The 12,863-nt window shown below is 50.9% G+C and overlaps 1 protein-coding gene across 1 annotated transcript in view; it reads left to right on the top strand.

The window, feature by feature from the left end:
• The window catches only part of LOC140366847 (pleckstrin homology domain-containing family A member 7-like), a gene marked incomplete at its 5' end in the record, with an annotated part of 158,014 nt that extends 145,385 nt beyond the window's left edge, over positions 1 to 12,629 (top strand). Inside the window, 7 exons of the mRNA XM_072453034.1 lie at positions 2,537 to 2,599; positions 4,622 to 4,702; positions 6,178 to 6,324; positions 6,693 to 6,791; positions 9,459 to 9,561; positions 10,466 to 10,554; positions 12,420 to 12,629. Coding sequence (XP_072309135.1) covers positions 2,537 to 2,599; positions 4,622 to 4,702; positions 6,178 to 6,324; positions 6,693 to 6,791; positions 9,459 to 9,561; positions 10,466 to 10,554; positions 12,420 to 12,629 — 792 coding nt within the window. The remainder of the gene's footprint in view (positions 1 to 2,536; positions 2,600 to 4,621; positions 4,703 to 6,177; positions 6,325 to 6,692; positions 6,792 to 9,458; positions 9,562 to 10,465; positions 10,555 to 12,419) is intronic.
• Positions 12,630 to 12,863: the final 234 nt, after the last annotated feature.

The raw sequence follows: 12,863 nt of genomic DNA, 5'->3' as shown, positions 1-12,863 counted from the left end.
GACCCCATAGTCACCCCATAGTGACCCCATAGTGACCCATTGTGACCCCATAGTGACCCCAGTCACCTCATAGTGACCCCATAGTGACCCCATTGTGACCCCATAGTCACCCCATAGTCACCCCATAGTGACCTCAGTCACCCCATAGTGACCCCATAGTGACCCCAGTCACCTCATAATGACCCCATAGTGACCCCACAGTGACCCCATAGAGACCCCATTGTGACCCCATAGTCACCTTATAGTGACCCCATTGTGACCCCATAGTGACCCCATAGTGACCCATAGTGACCCCATAGTGACCCCATAGTGACCCCATAGTGACCCCATAGGACCCATAGTGACCCATAGTGACCCCATAGTGACCCCATAGTCACCCCATAGTGACCTCATAGTGCCATAGTGACCCCATAGTGACCCCATAGTGACCCATAGTGACCCCATAGTGACCCCATAGTGACCCATAGTGACCCATAGTGACCCCATAGTGACCCATAGTGACCCCATAGTGACCCATATTGACCCATAGTGACCCATAGTGACCCCATAGTGACCCCATAGTGACCCCATAGTGACCCATAGTGACCCATAGTGACCCCATAGTGACCCATAGTGACCCATAGTGACCCATAGTGACCCCATAGTGACCCATAGTGACCCATAGTGACCCATAGTGACCCCATACTGACCCCATAGTGACCCATAGTGACCCCATAGTGACCCATAGTGACCCCATAGTGACCCATATTGACCCATAGTGACCCCATAGTGACCCATAGTGACCCCATAGTGACCCATAGTGACCCCATAGTGACCCATAGTGACCCCATAGTGACCCATATTGACCCATAGTGACCCCTGTTGTGGAAACTATTCTATAACAAATGACAGAGAAAATGAGGCGAAATATCTCCAAGTCGTCTTGTTCAAAAGTGGTTCTTTATTTTAGCCGTGGACAGAGACATGTCTCTCACAGACACATGTCTCTCACAGACACATGTCTCACAGACACATGTCTCTCACAGCCACATGTCTCTCACAGACACGTCTCTCACAGACACATGTCTCTCACAGACACATGTCTCACAGACACATGTCTCTCACAGACACATGTCTCTCACAGCCACATGTCTCTCACAGCCACATGTCTCTCACAGACACATGTCTCTCACAGACACATGTCTCTCACAGACACATGTCTCACAGACACATGTCTCTCACAGACACATGTCTCTCACAGACACATGTCTCTCACAGTCACATGTCTCTCACAGACACATGTCTCTCACAGTCACATGTCTCTCACAGACACATGTCTCTCACAGTCACATGTCTCTCACAGACACATGTCTCTCACAGACACATGTCTCTCACAGACACATGTCTCTCACAGACACATGTCTCTCACAGACACATGTCTCTCACAGACATTTGTCTTTCTGTCCCTCCTGATCTGACCAGAGCAAACATTGAGTTCAGCTTATTAAGGCACAACAGGTGCCACATATGCACAAAACCAGTCTCAACATATTGCAGAAAAACACACTTCCTCTGACCTCTGACCTCTGACCTCTGATCTGCAGCTTCAGTGTTCAGAGTCTGCAGAGCCATAAGTGTGACCCACATGTTACACATATAAGACCTAAGTTCTATGGCATCAGGCAAAGACATGACATTATTACACCACACCCCATACCCATAGTGACCCCCATAGTGACCCCATACCCATAGTGACCCCCATAGTGACCCCATACCCATAGTGACCCCCATAGTGACCCCATACCCATAGTGACCCCCATAGTGACCCCATACCCATAGTGACCCCCATAGTGACCCCATACCCATAGTGACCCCCATAGTGACCCCATACCCATAGTTACCCCCATAGTGACCCCATACCCATAGTGACCCCCATAGTGACCCCATACCCATAGTGACCCCCATAGTGACCCCATACCCATAGTTACCCCCATAGTGACCCCATACCCATAGTGACCCCCATAGTGACCCCATACCCATAGTGACCCCCATAGTGACCCCATACCCATAGTGACCCCCATAGTGACCCCATACCCATAGTGACCCCCATAGTGACCCCATACCCATAGTTACCCCCATAGTGACCCCATACCCATAGTGACCCCCATAGTGACCCCATACCCATAGTGACCCCCATAGTGACCCCATACCCATAGTGACCCCCATAGTGACCCCATACCCATAGTTACCCCCATAGTGACCCCATACCCATAGTGACCCCCATAGTGACCCCATAGTGACCCCATACCCATAGTGACCCCCATAGTGACCCCAATGTGACCCCATAGTGACCCCATACCCATAGTGACCCCATAGTGACCCCATAGTCACCCCATAGTCACCCCATAGTGACCTATAAGTCACTCCAGTGTGCTCCATCACCATAGTAACGCGTAAGTGTCTCCATGGTGACAGCAGCTCTGGGCCAGCAGTGCATGTGTCAGATGACCTCTGACCCTAACCCAATGTTGTTCACCTGATTTGGTTTGTTTTTCAGATGGAACAAGGACGAATTCTGAAGGAGAGGACACGTCTGAGAGCAGCAGAGAGTGACCTGGATGTGAGTCTAAAACAGGACTAAAACAGAGCTAAACCAGGACTAAACCAGGTCTAAACCAGAGCTAAACCAGGACTAAACCAGGGCTAAACCAGAGCTAAACCAGGACTAAACCAGGTCTAAACCAGAGCTAAACCAGGACTAAACCAGGTCTAAACCAGAGCTAAACCAGGACTAAACCAGAGCTAAACCAGGACTAAACCAGGTCTAAACCAGAGCTAAACCAGGGCTAAACCAGATCCAAACCAGAGCTAAACCAGGACTAAACCAGGTCTAAACCAGAGCTAAACCAGGACTAAACCAGGTCTAAACCAGAGCTAAACCAGGGCTAAACCAGGTCCAAACCAGAGCTAAACCAGGACTAAACCAGGTCTAAACCAGAGCTAAACCATGGCTAAACCAGGGCTAAACCAGGTCTAAACCAGAGCTAAACCAGGACTACACCAGGTCTAAACCAGAGCTAAACCATGGCTAAACCAGGTCTGAACCAGGTCTAAACCAGAGCTAAACCAGGGCTAAACCAGGGCTAAACCAGGTCTAAAACAGGGCTAAACCAGGTCTAAACCAGGGCTAAACCAGGGCTAAAACAGGGCTAAACCAGGTCTAAACCAGAGCTAAACTAGGGCTAAACCAGGGCTAAACCAGCTCTAAACCAGAGCTAAACCAGGACTAAACCAGGTCTAAACCAGAACTAAACCAGGACTAAACCAGGGCTAAACCAGGGCTAAACCAGGTCTAAACCAGCTCTAAACCAGGTCTAAACCAGAGCTAAACCAGGACTAAACCAGGTCCAAACCAGAGCTAAACCAGGACTAAACCAGGTCTAAACCAGAGCTAAACCAGGGCTAAACCAGGGCTAAACCAGGTCTAAACCAGAGCTAAACCAGGACTAAACCAGGTCTAAACCAGAGCTAAACCAGGACTAAACCAGGTCTAAACCAGAGCTAAACCAGGGCTAAACCAGGGCTAAACCAGGTCTAAAACAGGACTAAACCAGGTCTAAACCAGAGCTAAACCAGGGCTAAACCAGGTCTAAACCAGGTCTAAACCAGGGCTAAACCAGAGCTAAACCAGGACTAAACCAGGTCTAAACCAGGTCTAAACCAGGTCCAAACCAGGGCTAAACCAGGACTAAACCAGGGCTAAACCAGGTCTAAACCAGAGCTAAACCAGGACTAAACCAGGTCTAAACCAGAGCTAAACCAGGGCTAAACCAGGGCTAAACCAGGTCTAAACCAGAGCTAAACCAGGACTAAACCAGGACTAAACCAGAGTTAAACCAGGACTAAACCAGGTCTAAACCAGGACTAAACCAGGACTAAACCAGGTCTAAACCAGAGCTGAACCAGGGCTAAACCAGGTCTAAACCAGAGTTAAACCAGGACTAAACCAGGTCTAAACCAGAGCTAAACCAGGACTAAACCAGGTCTAAACCAGAGCTGAACCAGGGCTAAACCAGGGCTAAACCAGGTCTAAAACAGGGCTAAACCAGGTCTAAACCAGAGCTAAACCAGGACTAAACCAGGTCTAAACCAGGTCTAAACCAGAGCTAAACCAGGGCTAAACCAGGGCTAAACCAGGTCTAAAACAGGGCTAAACCAGGTCTAAACCAGGGCTAAACCAGGGCTAAAACAGGGCTAAACCAGGTCTAAACCAGAGCTAAACTAGGGCTAAACCAGGTCTAAACCAGCTCTAAACCAGAGCTAAACCAGGACTAAACCAGGTCTAAACCAGAGCTAAACCAGGACTAAACCAGGGCTAAACCAGGTCCAAACCAGAGCTAAACCAGGTCTAAACCAGAGCTAAACCAGGGCTAAACCAGGTCTAAACCAGGTCTAAACCAGGTCTAAACCAGGTCTAAACCAGAGCTAAACCAGGACTAAACCAGGTCTAAACCAGAGCTAAACCAGGACTAAACCAGGTCTAAACCAGAGCTAAACCAGGACTAAACCAGGTCTAAACCAGGGCTAAACCAGGGCTAAACCAGGACTAAACCAGGACTAAATGTTGGTCCTTCTGCTGCAGGTGAAGTTAAGTCGTTTGTGTGAACAGGACAAAAGTCTGAAGGATCTCGAGTCCAGGATTCGCGCTCTGCAGCAGGACAAGGTTCTGACCTCCTCAGTCTCATGTCCAAGAGTCTGTTTATGTCTCTAGATCCAAGAACGTCACAAATCTAAGTTATTTAAGCTACAGAACTTTTAAGTATGTGAACGTCTTTGTGAACTAAGGGTTCTAAAAGTGATATCTGGTGTTTCCATCATTCGTTACTCGCTGATACTTCCAAAAGGCTGTGGCTGATGCAGAGGGTGAATGTCCCTCCCTCCTCTCTGCCTCTGAATGTCGCTCCCTCCTCTCTGCCTCTGAATGTCGCTCCCTCCTCTCTGCCTCTGAATGTCGCTCCCTCCTCTCTGCCTCTGAATGTCGCTCCCTCCTCTCTGCCTCTGAATGTCCCTCCCTCCTCTCTGCCTCTGAATGTCGCTCCCTCCTCTCTGCCTCTGAATGTCGCTCCCTCCTCTCTGCCTCTGAATGTCCCTCCCTCCTCTCTGCCTCTGAATGTCCCTCCCTCCTCTCTGCCTCTGAATGTCCCTCCCTCCTCTCTGCCTCTGAATGTCGCTCCCTCCTCTCTGCCTCTGAATGTCCCTCCCTCCTCTCTGCCTCTGAATGTCCCTCCCTCCTCTCTGCCTCTGAATGTCCCTCCCTCCTCTCTGCCCCTGAATGTCGCTCCCTCCTCTCTGCCTCTGAATGTCGCTCCCTCCTCTCTGCCTCTGAATGTCGCTCCCTCCTCTCTGCCTCTGAATGTCGCTCCCTCCTCTCTGCCTCTGAATGTCGCTCCCTCCTCTCTGCCTCTGAATGTCCTTCCCTCCTCTCTGCCTCTCTGCCTCTGAATGTCCCTCCCTCCTCTCTGCCTCTCTGCCTCTGAATGTCCCTCCCTCCTCTCTGCCTCTGAATGTCCCTCCCTCCTCTCTGCCTCTGAATGTCGCTCCCTCCTCTCTGCCTCTGAATGTCGCTCCCTCCTCTCTGCCTCTGAATGTCCCTCCCTCCTCTCTGCCTCTCTGCCTCTGAATGTCGCTCCCTCCTCTCTGCCTCTGAATGTCGCTCCCTCCTCTCTGCCTCTGAATGTCCCTCCCTCCTCTCAGCCTCTGAATGTCCCTCCCTCCTCTCTGCCTCTGAATGTCGCTCCCTCCTCTCTGCCTCTGAATGTCGCTCCCTCCTCTCAGCCTCTGAATGTCCCTCCCTCCTCTCAGCCTCTGAATGTCGCTCTCTCCTCTCTGCCTCTGAATGTCCCTCCCTCCTCTCAGCCTCTGAATGTCCCTCCCTCCTCTCTGCCTCTGAATGTCGCTCCCTCCTCTCAGCCTCTGAATGTCCCTCCCTCCTCTCAGCCTCTGAATGTCGCTCCCTCCTCTCAGCCTCTGAATGTCCCTCCCTCCTCTCAGCCTCTGAATGTCGCTCCCTCCTCTCTGCCTCTGAATGTCGCTCCCTCCTCTCTGCCTCTGAATGTCGCTCCCTCCTCTCAGCCTCTGAATGTCCCTCCCTCCTCTCAGCCTCTGAATGTCGCTCTCTCCTCTCTGCCTCTCCTTCAGGATGAGCTGGAGGCTGTGCTGGCGCTCTCTCACCAGCAGATGGAGCAGTTCTCAGATCAAACGTATCGTCAGAAGATCTCGCTGCATCAGAAAGTCCTACAAGAAGATCTGGTCCAGGTCCGGGCCCAGCTCTCCAGGACCTGCACGGTGAGATCCAGACCAGTCTCCTGACCACTCCTGACCACTCCTGACCACTCCTGACCACTCCTGACCACTCCTGACCACTCCTGACCACCCCTGACCACTCCTGACCACTCCTGACCACTCCTGACCACTCCTGACCACTCCTGACCCCCCCTGACCACCCCTGACCACTCCTGACCACTCCTGACCACTCCTGACCACTCCTGACCACTCCTGACCCCCCCTGACCACCCCTGACCACTCCTGACCACTCCTGACCACCCCTGACCACCCCTGACCACCCCTGACCACTCCTGACCACCCCTGACCACTCAGACCTGGAGCTCAGGACTGTGTTTGGAGACAAGTTTCTTATCTTCTTGTTTGTTCAGGACATGGCTCGTTCTTTAGAGGAGTTTGTTCTTCTGGAGAAATCTGTGGAGCATCTCAGATCTGCTCTGCAGGACCAGATGGACCTGTCCACCTCACAGGTCAGAACCATGTGTCCACCTCACAGGTCAGAACCATTTGTCCACCTCACAGGTCAGAACCACGTGTCCACCTCACAGGTCAGAACCATTTGTCCACCTCACAGGTCAGAACCACGTGTCCACCTCACAGGTCAGAACCACGTGTCCACCTCACAGGTCAGAACCACGTGTCCACCTCACAGGTCAGAACCATGTGTCCACCTCACAGGTCAGAACCACGTGTCCACCTCACAGGTCAGAACCACGTGTCCACCTCACAGGTCAGAACCACGTGTCCACCTCACAGGTCAGAACCACGTGTCCACCTCACAGGTCAGAACCATTTGTCCACCTCACAGGTCAGAACCACGTGTCCACCTCACAGGTCAGAACCATTTGTCCACCTCACAGGTCAGAACCACGTGTCCACCTCACAGGTCAGAACCATTTGTCCACCTCACAGGTCAGAACCACGTGTCCACCTCACAGGTCAGAACCACGTGTCCACCTCACAGGTCAGAACCATGTGTCCACCTCACAGGTCAGAACCATGTGTCCACCTCACAGGTCAGAACCACGTGTCCACCTCACAGGTCAGAACCACGTGTCCACCTCACAGGTCAGAACCACGTGTCCACCTCACAGGTCAGAACCACGTGTCCACCTCACAGGTCAGAACTACGTGTCCACCTCACAGGTCAGAACCACGTGTCCACCTCACAGGTCAGAACCATTTGTCCACCTCACAGGTCAGAACCATGTGTCCACCTCACAGGTCAGAACCACGTGTCCACCTCACAGGTCAGAACCACGTGTCCACCTCACAGGTCAGAACCACGTGTCCACCTCACAGGTCAGAACCACGTGTCCACCTCACAGGTCAGAACCACGTGTCCACCTCACAGGTCAGAACCACGTGTCCACCTCACAGGTCAGAACCACGTGTCCACCTCACAGGTCAGAACCACCCTTCCAAAAGTGCAATCCAAAAGTACATTCAAAAGTACATTCAAAAGTACATTCAAAAGTACATTTTAAAGTATCCATGTCTTGTGTCCATGGCAGGAGTTCATAGTAGTATAGTTCAGGGGTAAATGCTGTATCAGAGCGTGGTGAACTTCACTCACATATTTGTGATTGACAGGACAGTCCCAGGTCATGTGACAGTGGTTCACCTCCTGGTGGCGCTGTTTCTACAACAGTTGCATTTCCCTGTGAATAATGACAGCTGTGACCTTTGACCTGGAGTTATGAAGAAAATTGGCGCTTATGACCAAATAAGGGCATGAATGTGAGGGCCTCCTCTGGCTCCTCCCACTCTTCATCTGTCAAAACAAGATGAACTTCTCTTTATCATTTGTTTTTAATATATTTATTGTTTGTCCAGATTAAATAAAAAATACATTCCAAAAGTATATTCAAAAGTACATTCCAAAAGTACTTTCAAAAGTACATTCCAAAAGTACATTCAAAAGTACATTCCAAAAGTACATTCAAAAGTACTTTTAAAAGTATATGCAAAAGTACATTCCAAAAGTACATTCCAAAAGTACATTCAAAAGTACTTTTAAAAGTATATGCAAAAGTACATTCCAAAAGTACATTCAAAAGTACATTCAAAAGTACATTCAAAGATACATTCAAAAGTACTTTTAAAAGTATATGCAAAAGTACATTCCAAAAGTACATTCAAAAGTACTTTTAAACGTATATGCAAAAGTACATTCCAAAAGTACATTCCAAAAGTACATTCAAAAGTACATTTAAAAGTACATTCAAAAGTACTTTTAAAAGTATATGCAAAAGTACATTCCAAAAGTACATTCAAAAGTACTTTTAAACGTATATGCAAAAGTACATTCCAAGGTACATTCTAAAAGTACATTCTAATGTACATTCTAAAAGTACATTCCAAAAGTACATACTAAAGTATCCAGGCAGGAGTTCTGAGGCCCAAGTTCATAGAGTTAAAGTTCAGGGGTAAATGCTGTAACAGTGACAGTGGTTCACCTCTGTCAAGAAATGAGACATAAACCAATGCTATTCCTTAACACACAGAGAACACAATTCAACTTAGAATATGAAACGTCACAGAAACGTCAGACTTTTGTGTAGCTGCATGGGAGAAACCGCCGGGTCATCACGCTTTTGTAAGCAGCCTGGTGACCCTCCTTGGTCTCACCACGTTTTTTCTCATGCAGGTTGGTTTTATTTCACATTATGAAATAGGCGGGTCACATTCTCATTGGTTAACTTCACATCAAGGCACTTGTCTTTTACAACAGTTGGTATTTTCCTTAGAGATAAAGCATGGGTAATGTTTACCTAACTCCCCTGGGGTGTTACACCCCTCCCTGGGGTCCTACACCCCTCCCTGGGGTGCTACACCCCTCCCTGGGGTGCTACACCCCTCCCTGGAGGAAACATTCCTCTGCACCATCTTTACGACACTTTCACAAATGTAGTTTGTCACATGCTGTTTTTCTCTTAGACTAATGATGCAGATAATATACAAATATCGTCATATCACTGCAGATAAAATATATCACAGAAATACAATCATATATTTACATTTTATCACAGCCTCCTGGTGGCGCTGTTTCTACAACAGTTGCATTTCCCTGTGAAGTGTTAAACTCTTTAATCCCACACGGCTCCTGAGACTCAGATGTTCCTCATATGATTCAGTCGGAGCGAACGGAGCTGAAGCAAGAGCTTTGGAGAGTGGAAGACGTTCTGGCCGGCCTCCACCGCCCCCCTGACCAGGGCCTCCACCGCCCCCCTGACCAGGGCCTCCACCGCCCCCCTGACCAGGGCCTCCACCGCCCCCCTGACCAGGGCCTCCACCGCACCCCTGACCAGGGCCTCCACCGCCCCCCTGACCAGGGCCTCCACCGCACCCCTGACCAGGGCCTCCACCGCACCCCTGACCAGGGCCTCCACCGCACCCCTGACCAGGGCCTCCACCGCCCCCCTGACCAGGGCCTCCACCGCACCCCTGACCAGGGCCTCCACCGCACCCCTGACCAGGGCCTCCACCGCCCCCCTGACCAGGGCCTCCACCGCCCCCCTGACCAGGGCCTCCACCGCCCCCCTGACCAGGGCCTCCACCGCACCCCTGACCAGGGCCTCCACCGCACCCCTGACCAGGGCCTCCACCGCACCCCTGACCAGGGCCTCCACCGCCCCCCTGACCAGGGCCTCCACCGCCCCCCTGACCAGGGCCTCCACCGCACCCCTGACCAGGACCAGCGCCGCGACCGGAGCCAGGACCAGAGCCAGGACCAGAGCCTCGACCGGAGACAGGAGCGGAGACAGGAGCGGAGACAGGAGCGGCTTACAGGTTTAACAACATGAAATATACTTTTAAATCTTCCATCCAGAACTAATTTCAATCTGAAGGTACTGGACTCTTCTGCCCTGTCGTTGTCTCCTCTGTGACCTGTGACCTGGACCTGAGCAAAGTTTGAGCAGGAGAAGTTTTGGTTTTAAAGAGAAGTGAAAAAGGTCATTTGTGTGTCACCAGCAGCCGTGAGGAGGAGGCTCCTCCTACAGGGCGGGGCTAATCCAGCTCAAGAGGTTTGAGTCCAGAGCCTTCAGATTGAAAAGGACTTCTGTATGTTCAGACCTCTGCTGGATGAATGAGGGATTACATGACCTCTGTTTGTGTGTTCTGTGAGGTCATTTCCTGTGTTCTGATTGGTCAACAGAGAGGAAGTTAGTGCCTTCAGTTCAAGAGTCAGTGCCTTCAACCCCCAACGTGTTCCAGAGCGAGCTGAACTGGGTAAGTCCGGTCCAGATCCCTTTAGTCCGGTCCAGATCCCTTTGGTCGTGTCCAGATCCCTGTAGTCGAGTCCAGATCCCTTTAGTTGTGTCCAGATCCCTTTAGTCGTGTCCAGATCCCTGTAGTCGAGTCCAGATCCCTTTAGTTGTGTCCAGATCCCTTTAGTCGAGTCTAGATCCCTTTAGTCGTGTCCAGATCCCTGTAGTCGTGTCCAGATCCCTGTAGTCGTGTCCAGATCCCTGTAGTCGTGTCCAGATCCCTTTGGTCGTGTCCAGATCCCTGTAGTCGTGTCCAGATCCCTGTAGTCGAGTCCAGATCCCTGTAGTTGAGTCCAGATCCCTTTAGTCGTGTCCAGATCCCTGTAGTCGTGTCCAGATCCCTGTAGTCGTGTCCAGATCCCTGTAGTTGAGTCCAGATCCCTGTAGTCGTGTCCAGTTCCCTGTAGTCGTGTCCAGATCACTTTATTCGAGTCTAGATCCCTGTAGTCGTGTCCAGATCCCTGTGGTCGTGTCCAGATCCCTTTAGTCGAGTCTAGATCCCTTTAGTCGTGTCCAGATCCCTGTAGTCGTGTCCAGATCCCTGTAGTCGTGTCCAGTTCCCTGTAGTCGTGTCCAGATCACTTTATTCGAGTCTAGATCCCTGTAGTCGTGTCCAGATCCCTGTGGTCGTGTCCAGATCCCTGTAGTCGAGTCCAGATCCCTTTAGTTGTGTCCAGATCCCTGTAGTCGTGTCCAGATACCTGTAGTCGTGTCCAGATCCCTGTAGTCGAGTCCAGATCCCTTTAGTCGAGTCCAGATCCCTTTAGTCGAGTCTAGATCCCTTTAGTCGAGTCCAGATCCCTTTAGTCGAGTCCAGATCCCTTTAGTCGAGTCTAGATCCCTTTAGTCGAGTCCAGATCCCTTTAGTCGAGTCCAGATCCCTTTAGTCGAGTCCAGATCCCTTTAGTCGAGTCCAGATCCCTGTAGTGGTGTCCAGATCCCTGTAGTCGTGTCCAGATCCCTGTAGTTGAGTCCAGATCCCTGTAGTCGTGTCCAGTTCCCTGTAGTCGTGTCCAGATCACTTTATTCGAGTCTAGATCCCTGTAGTCGTGTCCAGATCCCTGTGGTCGTGTCCAGATCCCTGTAGTCGAGTCCAGATCCCTTTAGTTGTGTCCAGATCCCTGTAGTCGTGTCCAGATCCCTGTAGTGGTGTCCAGATACCTGTAGTCGTGTCCAGATCCCTGTAGTCGAGTCCAGATCCCTTTAGTCGAGTCCAGATCCCTTTAGTCGAGTCTAGATCCCTTTAGTCGAGTCCAGATCCCTTTAGTCGAGTCCAGATCCCTTTAGTCGAGTCTAGATCCCTTTAGTCGAGTCCAGATCCCTTTAGTCGAGTCCAGATCCCTTTAGTCGAGTCCAGATCCCTTTAGTCGAGTCCAGATCCCTTTAGTCGAGTCCAGATCCCTGTAGTGGTGTCCAGATCCCTGTAGTCGTGTCCAGATCCCTGTAGTTGAGTCCAGATCCCTGTAGTCGTGTCCAGTTCCCTGTAGTCGTGTCCAGATCCCTTTATTCGAGTCTAGATCCCTGTAGTCGTGTCCAGATCCCTGTGGTCGTGTCCAGATCCCTGTAGTCGAGTCCAGATCCCTTTAGTTGTGTCCAGATCCCTGTAGTCGTGTCCAGATCCCTGTAGTGGTGTCCAGATACCTGTAGTCGTGTCCAGATCCCTGTAGTCGAGTCCAGATCCCTGTAGTCGAGTCCAGATCCCTTTAGTCGAGTCTAGATCCCTTTAGTCGAGTCCAGATCCCTTTAGTCGAGTCCAGATCCCTTTAGTCGAGTCCAGATCCCTGTAATCCGGTCCAGATCCCAGATATAAACCCGGTCTCTCTCCAGGCCGACACCCACTCGCCTCCCCCGCGGCCCCCCCTGCCCTGTGGTTTCTATGACAATGATGACTCTCAGCCTGAAGTCCCGCCTCTGCCCAGAGAGGCCGCTGTGATTCGCCACACATCTGTGAGAGGCCTGAAGCGCCAATCAGACGAAAGGAGGCGGGACCGGGATGGCGCCGAATGGAAGGTGAATCCTGATTCAGACCTAGTTTAGACCTGGTTTAGTCCTGGTTTAGTCCTGGTTTAGTCCTGGTTTAGACCTGGTTTAGTCCTGGTTTAGTCCTGGTTTAGTCCTGGTTTAGACCTGGTTTAGTCCTGGTTTAGTCCTGGTTTAGTCCTGGTTTAGTCCTGGTTTAGTCCTGGTTTAGTCCTGGTTTAGACCTGGTTTAGTCCTGGTTTAGTCCTGGTTTAGTCCTGGTTTAGTCCTGGTTTAGACCTGGTTTAGTCC

The sequence above is a fragment of the Eucyclogobius newberryi genome, unplaced genomic scaffold (genome assembly GCF_026437365.1).
Source record: "Eucyclogobius newberryi isolate DKJ021-1_F unplaced genomic scaffold, fEucNew1.0.hap1 SCAF_190, whole genome shotgun sequence".
Classification (NCBI taxonomy): Eukaryota; Metazoa; Chordata; class Actinopteri; order Gobiiformes; family Gobiidae; genus Eucyclogobius; species Eucyclogobius newberryi.
Note: the sequence above shows the minus strand (reverse complement) of the source record. Positions and strands in the feature narration are given on the sequence as shown.